This window comes from Lissotriton vulgaris, chromosome 10 (genome assembly GCF_964263255.1).
Source record: "Lissotriton vulgaris chromosome 10, aLisVul1.2, whole genome shotgun sequence".
Lineage (NCBI taxonomy): Eukaryota > Metazoa > Chordata > Amphibia > Caudata > Salamandridae > Lissotriton > Lissotriton vulgaris.
Genome location: NC_141698.1, coordinates 840,846,450 through 840,864,217, shown reverse-complemented (window position 1 = coordinate 840,864,217; position 17,768 = coordinate 840,846,450). Strand labels below are relative to the sequence as shown.

At 47.4% G+C, this 17,768-nt stretch overlaps 1 protein-coding gene across 1 annotated transcript in view; it reads left to right on the top strand.

Annotated features, from left to right (window-relative positions):
- Positions 1–17,768, top strand: part of LOC147688870 (macrophage mannose receptor 1-like) — a 758,166-nt gene that overhangs the window by 724,275 nt on the left and 16,123 nt on the right. The window contains exon 28 of the mRNA XM_086941771.1: positions 11,228–11,422. Within this exon, the coding sequence (XP_086797897.1) occupies positions 11,228–11,422 (195 nt within the window). The remainder of the gene's footprint in view (positions 1–11,227; positions 11,423–17,768) is intronic.

Genomic DNA, 17,768 nt, shown 5'->3' with positions numbered 1-17,768 from the left:
TAGCGCACGTATCACCCAAAGGCATCAAGGCGCTTGCCTTGGGAACCCGTCCTGGTATTCCCCTGTGAGATAACCCCAGCAAGGTATCCACAAGGTGAAAGCCAGGCATCCCGCCGCGAGGGGCCGTAGTGGAGATTAAGCAAGCTATTGCCCAGAGTCGCAGAGTGTGAACCTGTGAGTCAAGTAGGCACCGGAACGAGAATTATCGAGTCTGTGGAATTTTTGAGCCCAAGACCCGCTGAGGCGGGGAATTGAACCCTGGTCCAGGACTGATCTCAGCTTCCGGGTCTGCCGCCTCTAACCCCTGAGCCACACTTCTCCTCTTGCGTCAGTACACCCCCCTTGCATACATTATACCTGGCGCAGGCAAAATGTGGCGCAGGGGTTTACAAAATGACGCATCTACCTAAAAGGATAAATATGGCGCAGCAAGGCGCATTTTTGACACCACTGGTGCGTCACAAAAAGTGACGCACCAGCTGCATAAAAGTGACGCACGGCCTCATAAATGAGGCCCCAAGTATTTATCATATGAGCTGCTCTGTATAGTTTCCTTAGCACTGGTCTGGGAGCAATTTCAATTACGCCGAAGTAATCAGAGTAATTCTGGTAATTCCCCTTCACTCTTTTATGCGGAATTACCAATAGTAATGCAATCATACTCCCTCACGTATTTAAGAGTAATTTGGGTGAAAACCCCTACAGTGAGGGCACATTTCACACTGCTATTCATGTTCTGTAGCACTTAGCACTAGTTTCTTAGCGCAAAATGCAGACTTGCATTTATTTAGGAGGCAAGAGAGCATTTTGTGCTAAGAAACTGGTGCTAAATGCAGGAGTAAATTTGAGGAAAATCCTAACCCAAGAGAATATTTAGTGAGCCTGAGCAACTGCTCGCCCTGCTATTCATGTTCTGTTGCATATTGAATGAGAGGGGCATTTTTTCTTTGTAAAAATTGTGCTAAATTCAGCATAATGCTTTTTGCAGAATTCTGCGAAATCTTGTAATGTTACTAGATAATTCCATGTGATTACAGTACACTGAATTACACAAGTAATACCAACCCATAGTATTCACACCTTGTTTAATGTCATGGTCACTTGTAACAATGGATAAACATTTCAAATGTGGTTACCAAAATTGCACCATTTACAAGTGTTGTCATAAGATCATTGAACACTGCAAATTAGTTTTGTACATCTTTATGTTTTTATTGAATAAAAATGTCATATTTATTCTCTGTATTTCAAGTACTAATTTCGCAATGAGCTATTTAATTTATTTATCTACATCTATATTCTATGCATCTATATTAAGGAGCTCTAATAATGGCTCTGTAGTTATAATTCAGCCTCACACTTGTTGGAAAATATAGTTTGTTGTTGCTTAGAACTGTGATGCCATTTGAATAGTAGTTGCATCGGTACACCTCGTCCAACAACCCTCCCCCCCCAATGATACACAGACATGCATGTTGGGATGAAGAAGTTGCAGGTTTATTTGTGATACAAATAACAGAACGGGTTAACTGACAGGCGAACCCCTGTGCCCCGCAACCCCTTGTTGCAGGGCGCCTGAAGTTGAGCCAAAGAAGCGGACACCAGCAGCCATAGCCCGGTGTGGAACTTGGGAGAAAACCTCCCACCGGCGGACCTATCGTCCACCCGCCCCGCCCTCCGGACAAGGGAGAGTCAACTCACACCTTGCCCATCCAGGCTGGGCGTTATTGGCAAACCCCCGGTTGCTCAGGCTTACAACCGCCCTAAGGACTAACAGGGTGCCGTTGAAACCAAGTCCCCAAGAAGGGCCCCTTGGCTTTATGTATGACCCAGCACGGTGCGTTTCGCACTGGGGCTTCAGGTCCTGTTCCTGCGCCTGTCCTGTATGGGGATCGCCTTGTAACTCCTCCTGCAACCTAGAAAACACAAGATACATCATTAAAATTCCCCCCTCCCCACTTCCCCCCTTTCAGCGGGTGAGCGGTAGGGAGGGGAGCTGAAGGCGCGGGCGTCACGTCCAACGTCGGGGGGGGAAGGATTGATAAGTGGGGCTGGGGGCCTAATGGACCTAAGGCTGGCGAGGAGCAGCCTGAACGACCGACTGTAAGGTTGGGCAGCAGCAAAGAGGGCGCCAGGAGGGAGGGGTCCCCTTAAATCCTATCTCAAAGGGGTACGGACTTCCTTTGGGTGACCCCGCCCCCCCTGTCCCCCTCCCTCCACTGGACTGGCCTAGGTTTCCTACGCCCTACTACGGGGGTTTGCGCTCCTATGGGGTCCCTTGCAGGGACCTCGGGCATCCCACATAGTAGTTGCATCGGTACACCTCGTCCCACAACCCTCCCCACCCCAATGATACACAGACAAGCATGTTGGGATGAAGAAGTTGCAGGTTTATTTGTGATACAAATAACAGAACGGGTTAACTGACAGGCGACCCCCTGTGCCCCGCAACCCCTTGTTGCAGGGCGCCTGAAGTTGAGCCAAAGAAGCGGACACCAGCGACCATAGCCCGGTGTGGAACTTGGGAGAAAACCTCCCACCGGCGGACCTATCGTCCACCCGCCCCGCCCTCCGGACAAGGGAGAGTCAACTCACACCTTGCCCATCCAGGCGGGGCGTTATTGGCAAACCCCCGGTTGCTCAGGCTTACAACCGCCCTAAGGACTAACGGGGTGCCGTCGAAACCAAGTCCCGAAGAAGGGCCCCTTGGCTTTATGTATGACTTCAGGTCCTGTTCCTGCGCCTGTCCTGTATGGGGATCGCCTTGTATTTTCCACAGCCCTGGGCGTGGTGCCCGCTGCGCCCAGAGCCCCCACTACCTAGCCCTTAGTTCTCTCTTATCTGCATCCGGCTATTTCTAGCGCCTCCCCTAGATCTAATAGGAAAATTGCCATGCCTACTTTGGACAAGTGTACCCCATCAGATTCCCAGCAGCCAATGGATTTAGCGTGCAGCAGGCCATGCCTGATGAAACCTACCCCTCTCTGTTCGCTGAATTTGCGCATTGCTGCGTTTACGCGCCTGCGAGCGACTTCTAATGCTTCCTGCGATAATGCCCCATGCCAAATCGGTCTAGGGGATATCTCTGACCAATATATGTAGCACTGCCCCAATTCACCGCTCAGGATGCTCAAATCTTTCCTCATTGCGTCTAACAATTGCCTCTTACCTAATGCCACCAGGTCGTTACCCCCTAAGTGCACTACCAGAATGTCTGGCCTGCGCCTGTTCTCCTTCAATAATCTACGCAGCGTCCCTATCAGTGCTGTCCAATGCATCCCAGGGAAGCCCAACCAAGATATATTGGTGTTGATAAAGCTGTGTTTCCAGGTGTTGGCCTCCACCCATCTCGCCAGTCTTGTGACATAAGAGTGCCCCATCACCCATACCTCTGTCCCTGCAATGAAACCAGTATTGTTGTAAGATTAAAGTTTATTGACACACGTAAAATCACTGCATAACAAACACCACCGAGTGGCACAGGAATTAGAAACACACATCGTATTATTCCAGAAACGTCTTACACATTATTCTCAATATTTACACGTCATCAACAGTATGTCACAGGGCGTATAACACTCATTGGCCTAACATATCTTCTATAGCAGTTGGATTCCTACCGACCTACTTTTTTAATTGCTTCGGCTGGGAGACCTACCCTAAATGCAGTGGTGGCCGCACCTATCCTGAAGGAATGGGAGCTAAACTTGGCCCCTTTTGCAGTGTATCCTGCCAGAAATAGGCACCCCTGCATCACATGATCTACCTGGTACTTTGTGACTGGGGAGCCATCAGAGTGTATAAGTAGGAACCCTTCTGTATGTGGGTGGCAGGACAGAAAAGCGGTGAGCTGAGCCACTGGGCAGTATTTGTTGTTGCCCAGCCGCTGTAATGATATATTCCTACCCTTGCCTGTCTGATCTGTCTTGGAAGATTGCAAGAGGATCTCTGCTGAATCGGCTGTCAAACGAACGTCCTTCATCAACAGGGCCCTGGAGTTGACTTCTTTTTTAGACCGAGCTACCAGTTCGCCTATCCTAAATAGCTCCGAAAAATGCCAAGCTAAAAGTCACTGCAAAGAGTGCTGCCTCATAGACGGAATGTGTGACCGTAGGCAGGGCGTCTATCATGTTTTTTAAAGTCTCGTAGTCTATGGGGGCCCTTTGATCTGCTATTTTGGGCATCACTCTTGCCCTGCCTTTGAGTGTTGCCCTTGTTGGAAACAACGTCGTTGGGTCCTTCTGACCTAACAGTCGGGCATGGTGCCCGATGGCCGACAAGTGCCCGGCCATCCATGAGTGGCTCTTCCCCTCATCCTTCGCCCAGACCATGAATGCCTGCACCTTCTCCACTTGTCTCGAGGCCTCCCGCTCCCATGGGCCCATGACTTCGCAGAATGTTTTTACACACGTCTGGTATCTCCTCATAGTCCGAGGTGCCAGAGACAACTCGCCTAGTTCCCTGATGCGCTGCACCACCGCAGCAGATGCCAAAGCTGAGCCGGGAAAGGCGTCATCTCTTCCCTCGCCCTCGGCCAAGCCTCTCGGAACCGCTGCCAATGGAAACGTGAAAGTGCGTCAGCAGCCGTGTTTTGGACTCCCAGGATGTGCCTAGCCCTGCATTCCACATTATTGTATAAACATGCTTTAACAAGTTCTCTGAGCAAGCATAAAACAAGTGCACAAGAGGCCGACTGGGTGTTGATGGCCTGGACTACCGCCATGTTGTCAGACCATAGCACAACTCGTTTTGCAGACAGTAATGCAGGCCAAAGGTGGAAAGCCACCACGATTGGGAAGAGCTCTAAGACAGTTATGTTGTTGGTGATCTTTTTCTTCCTCCATTCATTGGGCCACTCCGCTGCGCACCAGTCTCTATCAAAGATTGCCCCAAAGCCCTCCCTGCCCGATGCGTCTGTAAACAACGTCAGCTCCTGGCTGCTGGTCCAGGGTTCCCTCCATATCACAGAGCCATTAAACTGCTCGAGGAACCCCCCCTACAACTTAAGATCTTCTTTGACCCCAAAACTCAACCTCACTTGATGGTGCCTGCGCTTTATTTTTGCTGCTGTCCTGGCCAACCTGCGTGCAAAAGCCCTACCCACTGGAATCACTTTTGTGGCGAAGCTCAGTCTCCCATGAAGGCTCTGTATGTCGTCCAATGACATCTTATCTTGCCCTAGCACCTGTTTGATCTGGGCTGCAAACTCGGTGACCTTGTCTGCTGGGAGCCTAGCCTCACCCGCTACCGTGTCTATTTCTATGCCTAAGAAAACTAAAGCCTGCGCTGGACCCACAGTCTTCCCCGGAGCTAGTGGCACTCCCAGATACTTTGTCATTTTTTAAAATTTTGCCAGCGCCTCTGCACAATCTGCTGTTTCTGCTCTGCCTACAAAAAGGAAGTCATCCAGATAATGGGTCACGTTCTCAACCCCTTCCATGTCTTGAAGTACCCATTGCAAGAAGGTGCTAAAAGCTTCGAAGAATGCGCAGGAGATAGAGCAACCCATAGGCATGCATCTGTCGTAGTAATATTCATTGTCCAGCCTGAAACCCAGTAAGTTTTGGCTGCCAGGATTCACTGGCAGGAGGCGAAAAGCAGACTCGATATCAGCTTTTGCCAGCCAGGCCCCTTTGCCAGCTCCACGTACGAGGTCCATGGCCACATCAAATGAACAATACGAGACAGAGCACACCCCTTCCTCGAGGTTGTGATTGACTGACTCTCCTTTGGGGTAGGACAAGTGGTGTATCAGCCTGAACGCCCCGGGTTCTTTTTTGGGTACTATCCCCAGTGGGGATACCACGAAGTTGTCTAGTGGTGGTCTTGAAAATGGGCCAGCCACCCTCCCCAACTCTAATTCCTTAGTCACTTTGGCTCTTACCACCTCAGGATTGTCCCTAGCCAATTTCAAATTGTCTGCATCTCGCGCTGCAGGAACCCCTATGTATGGTATAACAAAACCTTCAGGAAACCCCCCCCCAGTAGCAATCTCCCATCCAGCCTGTTGGGATATTTGTTCAGCAGTGCAACCAGTCGTTCCAACCGTATCAGTGAGGGTCCTTTTACTGCACCTAATTCTTGCGGGTTTGGTGGCAATGCTTGGGTAGTACATGCTTGGGGGGGCGTGTTGGGCAGCGGGGAGCAAAGGGGGGGATCAGGGCGGGGGGGGTGTGGGGGACTGTAAGCGGGTTACTTATTCTGCCAGGACCCGCCCCTCCCCCCGTGATAACCACCTTGCTTTTGTCCTTTGCTCGTCCTACACGTTCCTGCTTGGTGCTGCCCTCCACAATTGCTGCATGTATGCGTGAATCTACAGGATCTCCCCCAATGGCAGTGACCGGCGTTAAACAATCTGCAAGACCCTGGGGATGGCCTGCCACCTCCCCTCTTCTGGCCTCTCCCCCTCTGGCCCCCTCGAAAGGGCGGCATCCTTTCTTCCGCCTGGGTCGTAGTACTGCCTTTATCATTAGACGCCACCGGCATATCCTGCCCTGTACTGCTGCTTGTAGCTTTGCCTTGGAGAGCCCTAGACCCCATATGGTCCATCCACAGCTGTACCTCTTTGTGATCCCAGCACATCTTGGGAGACCTAGACATTTTCTTCCTGAGCTCCCTATCATATTCTAACCAACCAACGCCTCCCCACTTTTTTGCTTCCTTATGGATGAGTCTCCCGTATTGAACTAAAGCTGGTCCTTGATCGGCAAACTTCTCCATGATAACAGTGGACAGTATAGCAAAGGCCTCTAGCCATGTGTCAATGTTCTTTTCCGGCCAGGGCTGGAACCTAACCTTCTTTTCGTCCTCCTTTAGCCCTGCCTTGCGGACATCGGCACCTTGCTGTCCTAACATGAGCAACGAAAAAATATCTATAAATTCTCGTTTCCATATTAATTCCTTAGCTGCCAGCGGGACCTCCCAGGACAATGAGGAACGGCCTGACAGTAAAGGGGCGTCAAGCACCACTTCTTCCTCCTCGCAAGGCAGCGTTGGAGAAGTAACTGGTACTGTGGGAGCAGGAATCGCTGTATTAGAAGGAGGCACTGGGACCGCCAAGGGGGGGGGGGGGCGCAGGGTTCGGTGGCTGTGGTGCCAGAGGTGCTGGCAGTGCTGGAGTGACCGGCGTCAGGTGAGGTGCAGGGGTTAATGTAGGTAGTGTTGGCACGGGCGCAGGAGAGCCAGGTGGCAGGTTGGACAGGTCAGTGCCCTCCGGTCCTCCCCCTGCTGCCCCGGATGCGCCAGGGATAGCAGCGCCGTTTCCCCACACGTTTGATGGTCCTACCCCACCATTAGCGCCAGGCGTCACACTCTCCCTCATCTCCCTCATAAAAACTTCCAATGTGGACATGATCTTACCCAGATCGCTTATAGTGGCATATTCCACTGTTGGTTGCCCGACAGGAGGCAAGTTTGATGGACCAGGAAACTCCTGAACTACTGCCGACAGGTTGGACGTGCTGGGAACGTCATGTACTACTGCGACCGTGGTTTTAACATTGCCCTTCTTTTTAGACGGAGGCGGAAAGTCTTTGTTCGTCGGCACCCTTACTCTTTTAGACGCTCTAGCGTGACTTGTACTACTGTGTCCTCATCATCCAGTGCTATAATGTCATTGTTCACACATTCGTTCGCCGTGTTGCCCTTGAGCAAATTGGTAGCCCATGCTACACCGTTTGTCTCCACTAGTTGTAGGAAAATCGCCGCGTGTGCTGCTTGAGCGTCTGTGACCGCCCCTGCTCTTGTGCCAGTTGTTCTCATTTCTGACATTTCGGTGGGCCAATCCCTGCAAGAAAAATTGAAATGACCACCAGGCGAATTTCACATGAATCCCTAGACTTGAGCCTTATCTTATTAATTTATCTCGTGATCCTTCCCATATTTACTTTAACGCACTGACTGATTAAAAGGAGGGCCTCGCTATTCCACAAAAGATGCGCCGACGTCGTTGTGTGCCACGCTCCTGCATTAATTGAATAAACATCGTTTAAGTATAGCCCTCCCCAACGGCCTTGCTACACCTCAGCCCCTGGAGACCAGACCATAAACACCGGTCCCCCGGTCGCTTGGCCCTATCCAATGTCCCTGTCCGATGACCCCGGGAGACCAGACCATAAACACCGGTCCCCGGGCAGCATTCACGGACCCTTCCTTCCGGCACCCCCACTTTCCCCCTTCTTACCTTCTAATTGCAGGGGTGGCACTGTGCTCTCGCTGCTTTAGTTCGCTTTAGTTCGCAATCCTTATTGCCTAAAATTGAGGAACACGGATTAACATGCAGCCATGCGACTCAACTATGCAGCCAGACTACTTCAACTGGAGTGACTCAAGTTACCATAGTTCGTTTACCGTAATGGAACATTACATGTTAAAATTGCATTTGTGCACCTTGCAGCCTTGTAATAATGGGGGCAGAGTATTTGTCAAACTTATCAAGAGCCACCCTGCCTAACTCCGAATCTCTTGCTAATCTGCTTCAAAGGAGAACACGTTATTTAAACTAATGCGCCTAACTTGCGCATTAACACTTCTGTTGGATGCTGGGTACTTGCTGCCAGTATTACGTAAGCGAGTTCATTACAGCGTGGTCTGCCCGCGCTTCTGATAATTGTTGTCTTTGAGGGAACGGGCGTTCACTTCTCATTACCATTCCCAGAGCCTGATTGCGTAACACTTGTCAGCGCAACACACGAAAGAGGCACGCATCTGACAATGCACCCCTCCGACAGCCAGACAGAGGCTGCCGAGGTATGCAAACCCCCAAAATATGAGATCTTTATATATCAACGAGTTCCCGTGTCAGGAGTGTGAACCGGGTGACAGGGCAAGGAACAAGCATACCAAACCAGAGCAAAGCATGGGCCAATATAAAACCATCGGGGGCGCGTGTAGGGAGCTAGCTTCTATACCGTAAAGCCTCTTCCCTAGCGGGGCTCGGAATAAGAGTGGGCGTGAGCCTGTTCGACCGTGGTGTAGAGAGCGGAACACTTGTCTTTTGTGCAGGGCGCCGCGCCGCCCAGGGGCGACCAGAGCCGGGCGGGGGGCCAGGTGAGAGTGACATGGTGAAAGAGGTGTCACGCAGGGCTTGCAGACATTCACGTGGCTTACAGGGTTCTACCGTAAATGCAATCTAACCTTAAGGTCGGGTGCGGCCCAGCGGTAGGGATGCTAGGCGAGGTGTGCCGTCTGTAAAGAGCTGTGAGGCACGGCGGTAGTGGTGTCTGGCGAGGTGTGCCGTCTGCAAAGCGGCATTGCCGAAAACGTTTGCCATTCCTAGACCGGAACTATTAACCTCGGCAAGCGGCCTTGCCATGAACACTGTTAGGCCCGGCGGTAGGGGTGTCAGCGAGGTGTGCCGTCCGTAAAGCGGCCTTGCCGGAAACGCTTGCCGGCCTAGACCGAAACTCGTAACCCCCCCCCCCGGAAATGCTTTTACACCGCTTGCCGGCCTAGACGGGAACTCGTAAACCCCCCCCCCCCCCCCCCCCCCCGGAAATGCTTTTACACCGGAACCGCGCTTTACCCTGTCCGGGAATTGCAAGTTCACCCGCCGGAAGCTAGACTCTGCCTACGACTGGACTGGCACGCCCTCTTAATTGGCCGGAAGCGACACTGTGCTCCCGAGCGAAGCGGCATATTAGCGCTTACTAAGCAAAGAATAGGGAGGTACACACTATCTTGATCTTGCTATTATGTACCCGTCGTACTAATACCCATTACGCAAGCAAGTTACCGATTTACGCGCCCCAATGCTCTTTATGCCCCTCAAGGTATCGGTGGAGCCACAAGACGCTCCCCGCCACCCTGACTTCGCTGCCCACTACCCGAGCGAAGCGGCATATTAACGCTTACTAAACAAAGAATAGGGAGGTACACACTATCTTGATCTTGCTATTATGTACCCGTCGTACTAATACCCATTACGTAAGCAAGTTACCGATTTACGCGCCCCAATGCTCTTTATGCCCCTCAAGGTATCGGTGGAGCCACAAGACGCTCCCCGCCGCCCTGACCTCGCTGCCCACTACTTTATAAATTCACCGCCGCGGGCGCCTGCAAACCTCACGGAAGGTCGAGAATGCTGTTATGCCGCTGCTCTTGTTCCGGCGCAGGGTGGCAGCGATGCAGATGCTGCATATGCAAGCCCACGCCACCTCCCAGTTCACGCGGCCACTGCCTGCGTGTACCGCCGCCTCCCGGATCCGCGTGTTTCCAACAACGGCTATAACTCCCCTTAGCCAAATAGCACGCACCACACGCCCCGCGTACCTTCGCCGACCGTTAACAAACCAGTTACTATAGTTCCCCGCCAGGACGCCACGCGGCATCCTCTGCCCCCTGGCCTTCATACAAAACCCCCCGTACGTTCTCAGACAACGGATCTCTTGACCTCCCCCGTGGCATAGCCACGGGCCCTGTCGACTCGGATTTACCCGAGGACGGGGCCCGGGGGGGAGGCCTGATAATCCGCTTACCTCAATGGGAGCTGAAGGCGCGGGCCTCGCGTCCGACGTCGGGGGGGAAGGATTGATAAGGGGGGCTGGGGGCCTAATGGACCTAAGGCTGGCGAGGAGCAGCCTGAACAACCGACTGTAAGGTTGGGCAGCAGCAAAGAGGGCGCCAGGAGAGAGGGGTCCCCTTAAATCCTATATCAAAGGGGGACAGACTTCCTTTGGGTGACCCCGCCCCCCCTGTCCCCCTCCCTCCACTGGACTGGCCTAGGTTTCCTACGCCCTACTATGGGGGTTTGCCCTCCTATGGGGTCCCTTGCAGGGACCTCGGGCATCCCGCAAAGTCTGCACAACATTTTGTACATCCCTAGCAAAACTGGAAAATGTTCGGAATGGCAATGATCGTACAGATCTGTACATTGGAAATAAGGTAAAGGGCGGTGGTGAAAAAAGTCACATTTTCCATTTATAAAATTACCCAAAAATCACTTCACAGATTTATGGCAAATTTGGCATGAAAGTAGAATTATGCTTAAATGTGGTTTCGTGTCCAGTTCACTTGCTAAGTAGTTTTTGAGCTATTAGCATTTAACAAATGTGTCACTGCTGTACCGTTTTATTAATCTTTAAATGATTTAATTTATCTTTGTTATATTTTTTGGGCAGTGATCAATGTGATAATTTCATATATTTCTCTGCAGCCTTGGCAATTATCTGTGGTTATAGAACAGTTCTGTTGAACAGTGTGATAATTTCATACTTTCCGTGTGTTGTAGGTGATTGGCTGTGGTTGGATAACACTGCTGTTGATTACGTAAACTGGAAAGAAAGCTCGGTACAAGACAGTAGCCGGCAACAAGTATTCATAAGATCATCATCACAAGAATGCATTTCATTTAGTGCTGAAAATGGTGAATGGCTCAAGACACGCTGTTCTAATTTCTACTATTATGTCTGTAAAAAGAGAAAGGGTAAGTAAAATATCTCAATTAAAAAAACAAGCTCATGCTTGTGCACATCAATTGTGTATACTAATGATAGTTTTGTGCTTTACAACTTGCAGACTACTAAAAGATATATTTTTGGTTTCACAAAATATAATATTAAGAGAACATCTGGTGAGTTTTCAAAAAATTGTGAAAATGCATTGGTGTTCATCAATCCGTGCAGTGCATGAAATGTGAAGCGTGCTCACTATCAAAAATCAGTGCAAAACGAACTAGAGTATGGTTTTATACAGCACCTTATTGTATCCTGCACTTATTAAAACACCAATCTAATGTAATTATTTAGGGTAAACGAGTATAGATTTTTTCCAGTTCTATTTAACTTTGGTAAGGTTTTAAATTGATCTCAGTTACTGATTAGTATCTTTCACTGCCTTCTCTAGCTTAGATGTAACTGGATGTAAGTATTTTTCGGTGTTCTTTTTCTGATAAAGTTTGTAAATGTTACCAACCACTTGGACACGAGTGGTGATTTGAGGGGCTCTGCTGCTACTGTTCACGGCCCCCGCTTTGCGGGAGCCGTTCACGGGACTCAAGTTCTGTTGTGCCTTCACACGGAGGGACTGCGAGGCCCAGCAGGCAACTCACCATCCACACCTGCAGCCTCTTCCCTCCGTGTACACGCCCCCGCCTGCCTGGTTATCTACCCCGTTCGGCTCTCGCTCCTCGAGTGCTGTTTTGGTGATCAATTGACTTTTACTGCTGTTCCTGAGTTGAGAGGAGACAAGTGGTGATTTGAGGGGCTCTGCTGCTACTGTTCACGGCCCCCGCTTCGCGGGAGCCGTTCACGGGACTCAAGGTCTGTTGTGCCTTCACACGGAGGGACTGCGAGGCCCAGCAGGCAACTCACCATCCCACACCAGCAGCCTCTTCCCTCCGTGTACACGCCCTGACCTGCCTGATCTTTATATTTGAACCAGTATCCCACGACGCTGGACGCGCGCGGGTTAAAGTGCGGGGCTAAGCCCGGGCAAAAGGGCGGGCCCTCTGAGGCCCTCCGAGGCTGGAGTAGGCTGGGCTGGGTCTACCCCTTCAGTGCATTTTATACTATATCAATTTGCTTGGTGTATGTAATATTTCATTTCTGCAGACTCTATGCCACAGAGACGGCATTGAAGTAAGGGAATATCAAATTCGAGTACGGCCGTTGTGCTATTTAATTTGTTTCGTTTTTAATTTTTTTTTGGTTTTAGCACTTCTAGTGGTGATTTGTACTTTCTAAAATGACTGCAAAAAAATTAAGATCTGGGCGTGTATTAGTGGGTAGGACCTGCTCTAAGACTAAATCAAATCCCCTACGAAACAAGGATACTTCTGTCTTACAGTTAAAGGGAAAATTTCAATTATGTAGTTTATGGGAAAGGGGAAAGGACAAGGCTCAGATTGGGGGTCTTCAGCCAGAAGATATTAATGGTAAAGGTAAAGATGATGGTAAATCTACAATAAAAGGATATAGCAATCAGGATGATGCTATTGTTCTGGTACATTCAGAAAAGTCTGTTTCTAATACTGGGGTGGGTGGTTCTCCAGATCCCCCTAATCTGCAGAGGCAAATAAAGCATGCTTCTGGGGATTCAAGCCTAAATAACATTGTGCCTCCTCATGGTGCTATTACTAAAACAGTCGAGGTGCCAGTACATAACTCCCCATTTTTCCTAGAGGAAGGTTTAAATGTCCCTCCCGGCCTGTCTCTTCCTATGGTTACTTCTGATAATGATTTTACTCTACCTGATATAGATATTGAGCTTCACAAGAGACATACCAACTACGTACACAATATGGTTTTAGATCAAACAAACACTCAAAATGTATTAGCAACCCCAGGACTTCAACTATATAGTAGTGCTCCCTCTAATAAATCTAAATTTTCCTTATCACAGGTAAATATTTCTTCGAGTCCTGCTTTCAACATTACTGACATTCATCCTAATCCCCTCATTAGGCTTGATAACCCAATCTCCGACTCTCTAACTTCCTTAGAACACCTACTATCTTCTATCCTATTATTATTAGAAAAATTTGTTGGTGGCTCGGATTGTGTGTTAGAAACTGTAACCCAAATACTTAAGGTATTATTAAATAGTAAACAGGGGATTCAATCTAGTTTACATCATGAGTCATCCCCTCTAGTCACGAAAGCAAGTAAAGATAAGAAGCTTGAGAATAAGTCTGAGACTGTATTTCAAGCTCTAGACTTAGTTCGAATTGAACAAGATGAGAATCCTCAACATATCAATGGAAAGAAACCATTTGTTACTCCGGGGAATACCCCGGTAGGTACATTAAAAGCAGCTGCAGCTAATTGCATCTCTGAACTTGACCAAGAAATAGAAATCCTGACAGACCCCGAAACATGGTTGGACAAGGAACTATTTCCTATATTTAAACCCCATATAAACGAAGAGAAAGAGGGCGTTTCGGATTCTTCGAATGAAGGAAAAAAAGGTTACAATAGGAATACATAAAAAATATGGAGAGAAAAAGAGGAAACCAATTTGTAGATTTGCAAAAAAAGACAGAGGAAAATTAATTTTAATGATAATATAGATACTTCCATAGGAAAAAACCTCCCCCAAGATTATTTGCCTAATTTATCTCAAGATTTAATTGGGCAAACTAAATCAGACCAAGTAATTATGACTATTGAACCAATGGGGCCCTCTAACAGCATTAGATCTGTTGAACAGACAAATCCCTCTAATACCTTATTACCAGCTCTTAATCCCTTAGCCAAGCCCTTCCCTGACATGATTGGAATTGAAAGGGCTTCCAAATGGTCAAATGTTGCTTTTAAAAAGGAAAGCATAGATACCTTCCATCTAGATTTCATTCCACTGTTTGATACGGATCTTACCCTAAATAGATCTTCACTCCTCAATTGTTTTCGGGAGATTGAAAGTCTGAAACTGATCCAAACTAACGATATAGATGTAGTCTCCATTTTGAAACCTGAGGTTGGGAAGATAGCAAGGGTCAAATTCTATTCTAAACTTGTTGTAAATCATATATTACAATGGTCTGAAGGATGACAAAGCAAGGGGATTGATGTCATCCCTTTTTTGCGGAACCTCGTAATGAAAGACTGTTAAACATGCCTCTACTCCCTGTTGCAACTTTAGGCAGTACAGATAGGCCCTCAAAAATTGATGATTTAAAAATTTGTATTTCGAAAAATGAACGGCATGTGGTCTACAAACATCCCCTTCCCTGCCAACCAAATTCGGTAGAAGTAAGTCTTAAATGGAATTGGTTGCCTGGTGTTCTGTCAAATAAATCTACGCCTATTCCCAAACCTTACTCCTATCTTTAACACTGACTTAAAAATAATCTTGTGGAATACGGCTGGAATAAAAAACAGTCCAGAAAAATTACTCTACCTGCATACAATAGAAGCTGATGTGATCTGTCTCTAGGAGACTTTGTGTGATGAGAAATTCTTTGCGGGAAAGGACTATTATGTGTTGGATGGCAGTGTCATTCCCTCTAGGAGAGGCCATGCTAAGGGTGGAGTGGCTTGCTTACTCTCCAATAAGATAAGTTGGAACTTTGCCCATTACTTAGACTCTAATAATCTGTTTCAGGCAATAACACTGTCAAATCTTGTTAACTGTGATCCACGGAAATCAATTGTATTGATAAATGCTTATATTCCTCCAGATGTATGTTTTAACGTAGGTTTAAAGAAGGTTTTCTCTTTCATAAAGAATCTTCTTGACTCTGAATTCCCTCCCCATATAATTGTATTAGGGGACTTCAATTGTAAAATCTCTAATTGTAGTCTAGAGTTGTTTAGGAATAAGCTTAAGGAGGAAGCATTACAGATACCGCAAGCTCTTTTCCCTGGTAATATTAGGACCAATAAGAGAGGGAAATTATTACTGGAGGAATTGTTAAAGGTAGATAGCATCATAATAAATGGAAGGCTTCCCTCTGATAGTCCAGCAAATTTTACACATAAATCTAATAATAGTGAATCTATTCTTGATTACGTGGCAGTGGGTAGTTCTTATTTTTTTCTTGTGAAAGATTTGTCGGTCTCCAACACAGAACTTAGCAACCATAAGGTACTCGCCATTACCATAAATTTAAAACCACCCTTGACGGACTCGTGGCTTATAAATAGCGAACTGGTGAGTTTTGGAGCCAATGCTGGGAGATGTTATTGGAATTTTAAGGCTATGGAGGGCTTGGCGAGTATCCTAGAGGCTGCCGTGGAGAATCTGACTCATTGGAATGGGTGTGAATTAATATGTTTTGCTGATTTCCTGAATGTAGTAACCTCTATCGCAAAAAAACCTCCTTCTATAGGAAATCCTAAAATAATTCCTAGCTGTCTTCGGTATCTTAATATCAAAATAAATAAATTGGTAAGGGAGCAGTATCTCCTTTATACTCCCGAAAGATACCATAGAATAGTCCTATTAAGAAGAAGAAGGAGGAGTAGGGTAAAGGCTAAATTGAAAAGAGAGAATGAAGATAACTTATGGATTAAACTACAGGAAGCGGCACATAAGGGTCAAGCCAGAATATTTTGGTCATTAATAAGGGAGGGTTGTGGATCAAGATCTAGAACTCTACCAATTCCCATTGAAGAGCTAACTTGGGTTGGGTATATTGAGAATTTATATGCCAGCAATGGTAGAACACATGTGGATAGCTCTCCTTACGGACCACCATCCAAAAAGGACATTGAACTATCCATCAAGGGCTTGCGCTCTTTCGGCGCAATGTGTCCGGATTGTGGAGTAAAATTATTTTTCCTGTTTTTATCTTCTGCTTTTCTTGTAAAACATTCTCCCCTCTTGGAGGAGGAGCATATTTGTCCCCCTTCATAAGAAGGGAGTCCATGATGTGCCACAAAATTACCGCCAAATTGCCCTTTTGGATGCCATAGGCAAATTTTTTACAAAATGCCTTCTTAAATCGATCAACGATTGGGTGTCCAAGGATGAAATCTTGCCCTTTGAGCAGACTGGGTTTAGGCAAAGGCATGGTACTTTAAACAACTTGACGGCATTGAAAGTTATAACAGAAAAATATGTCAAGGTTCGAGGAGGGAGAGTCTATGGCGCCTTCATAGATTTCTCCACAGCATTCGATAAAGTAGATCGACCTTTGCTGTGGAGAAAATTATCAGACCTAGGCATGCCGTCCACTCTCCTGGAACTAATAAGAGCTTTGCACTCAGATACCTGGTGCAGAGTCTTGTTAGGTGGGGAAAGGGGACTTTCTCAAGTAATTACTACAGCCAACGGGTTAAAACAAGGCTGTTTATTGGCCCCCTTATAATTTTCCCTCTATATAGCTGATCTACCTCATGTTTTGTCTTTAAGTGAAGGAATTGCTCTGGTCTTGGGGGGTATCCCAATTGTTTGTTTGCTGAATGCAGACGATATATTAATCCTGGATTTAACACCAAAAGGACTAAATAATCGTCTGCAGGCTCTCTATAAATAAGCGGAGGCACACCACCTGAAGATAAATGTCTCAAAAAGTAAAGTAATGTGCATGACGGGCAGGAAAAAGTTGAAATATGCGAGCTTTCCATGGTCCGTAGGTGGACAAAGATTGGAAGTGGTACAATCTTATGTCTTCCTCGGAAAAGTTATTACAAGTAATTTAAGTGAAAAGGCTCACATAGCAAACAACACCCGGAAAGCAATTGTCCAAGGTAAAAGTCTACTTTCGCTCTATAAGGCTACTGGTAGAAGGCACTTCGATATTTTGTTAGAGGTATATTGTGCTAAAATTCCAGCATCACTACTTTATGGTATGGAAATACTTGATATAAAAACCTGGGGCTTCTTAAATACTACGGAAGGCAAAATTTTGCACAGTCTAACCACGATGAATACAGCGTGCTCTACAGCCGCCTTTTCACTGGAATTCGGCCTACTTAGTAGTTGGGTCCAGGGCTTAGCGGGGATAGTGCGCTGGGTTTCTAATCTTGCCAGGGGAGATCCGGGTACCCTATGATATCTTATAAAAACTGAGTTGTTAGGAAATTTTAAAGAACATTTGCTAATTGTAAAAAACTTTAGAACTGTGGTTGATCTTTTGCAACTTGATGAATCGGTTCTCTTTACCTTATCTGCATATCAGCTGAAGTCCATCTTGAAGTTGGCCTCTTGGGAATTAAGCTTTAGGATGGATAGGGAAGCACGTACCTTGAAGAAAGGCGTCTCTCTGGCAATTGATTCCTGCCTAATGAGAAAAGCCCAATCATATGTCACCTGGAACCTCCCTCATGGTGTACGGCGATTCTTGTTTTTATTGAGGCAGGACCTACTTCCTTTGAATACTCTTTTGT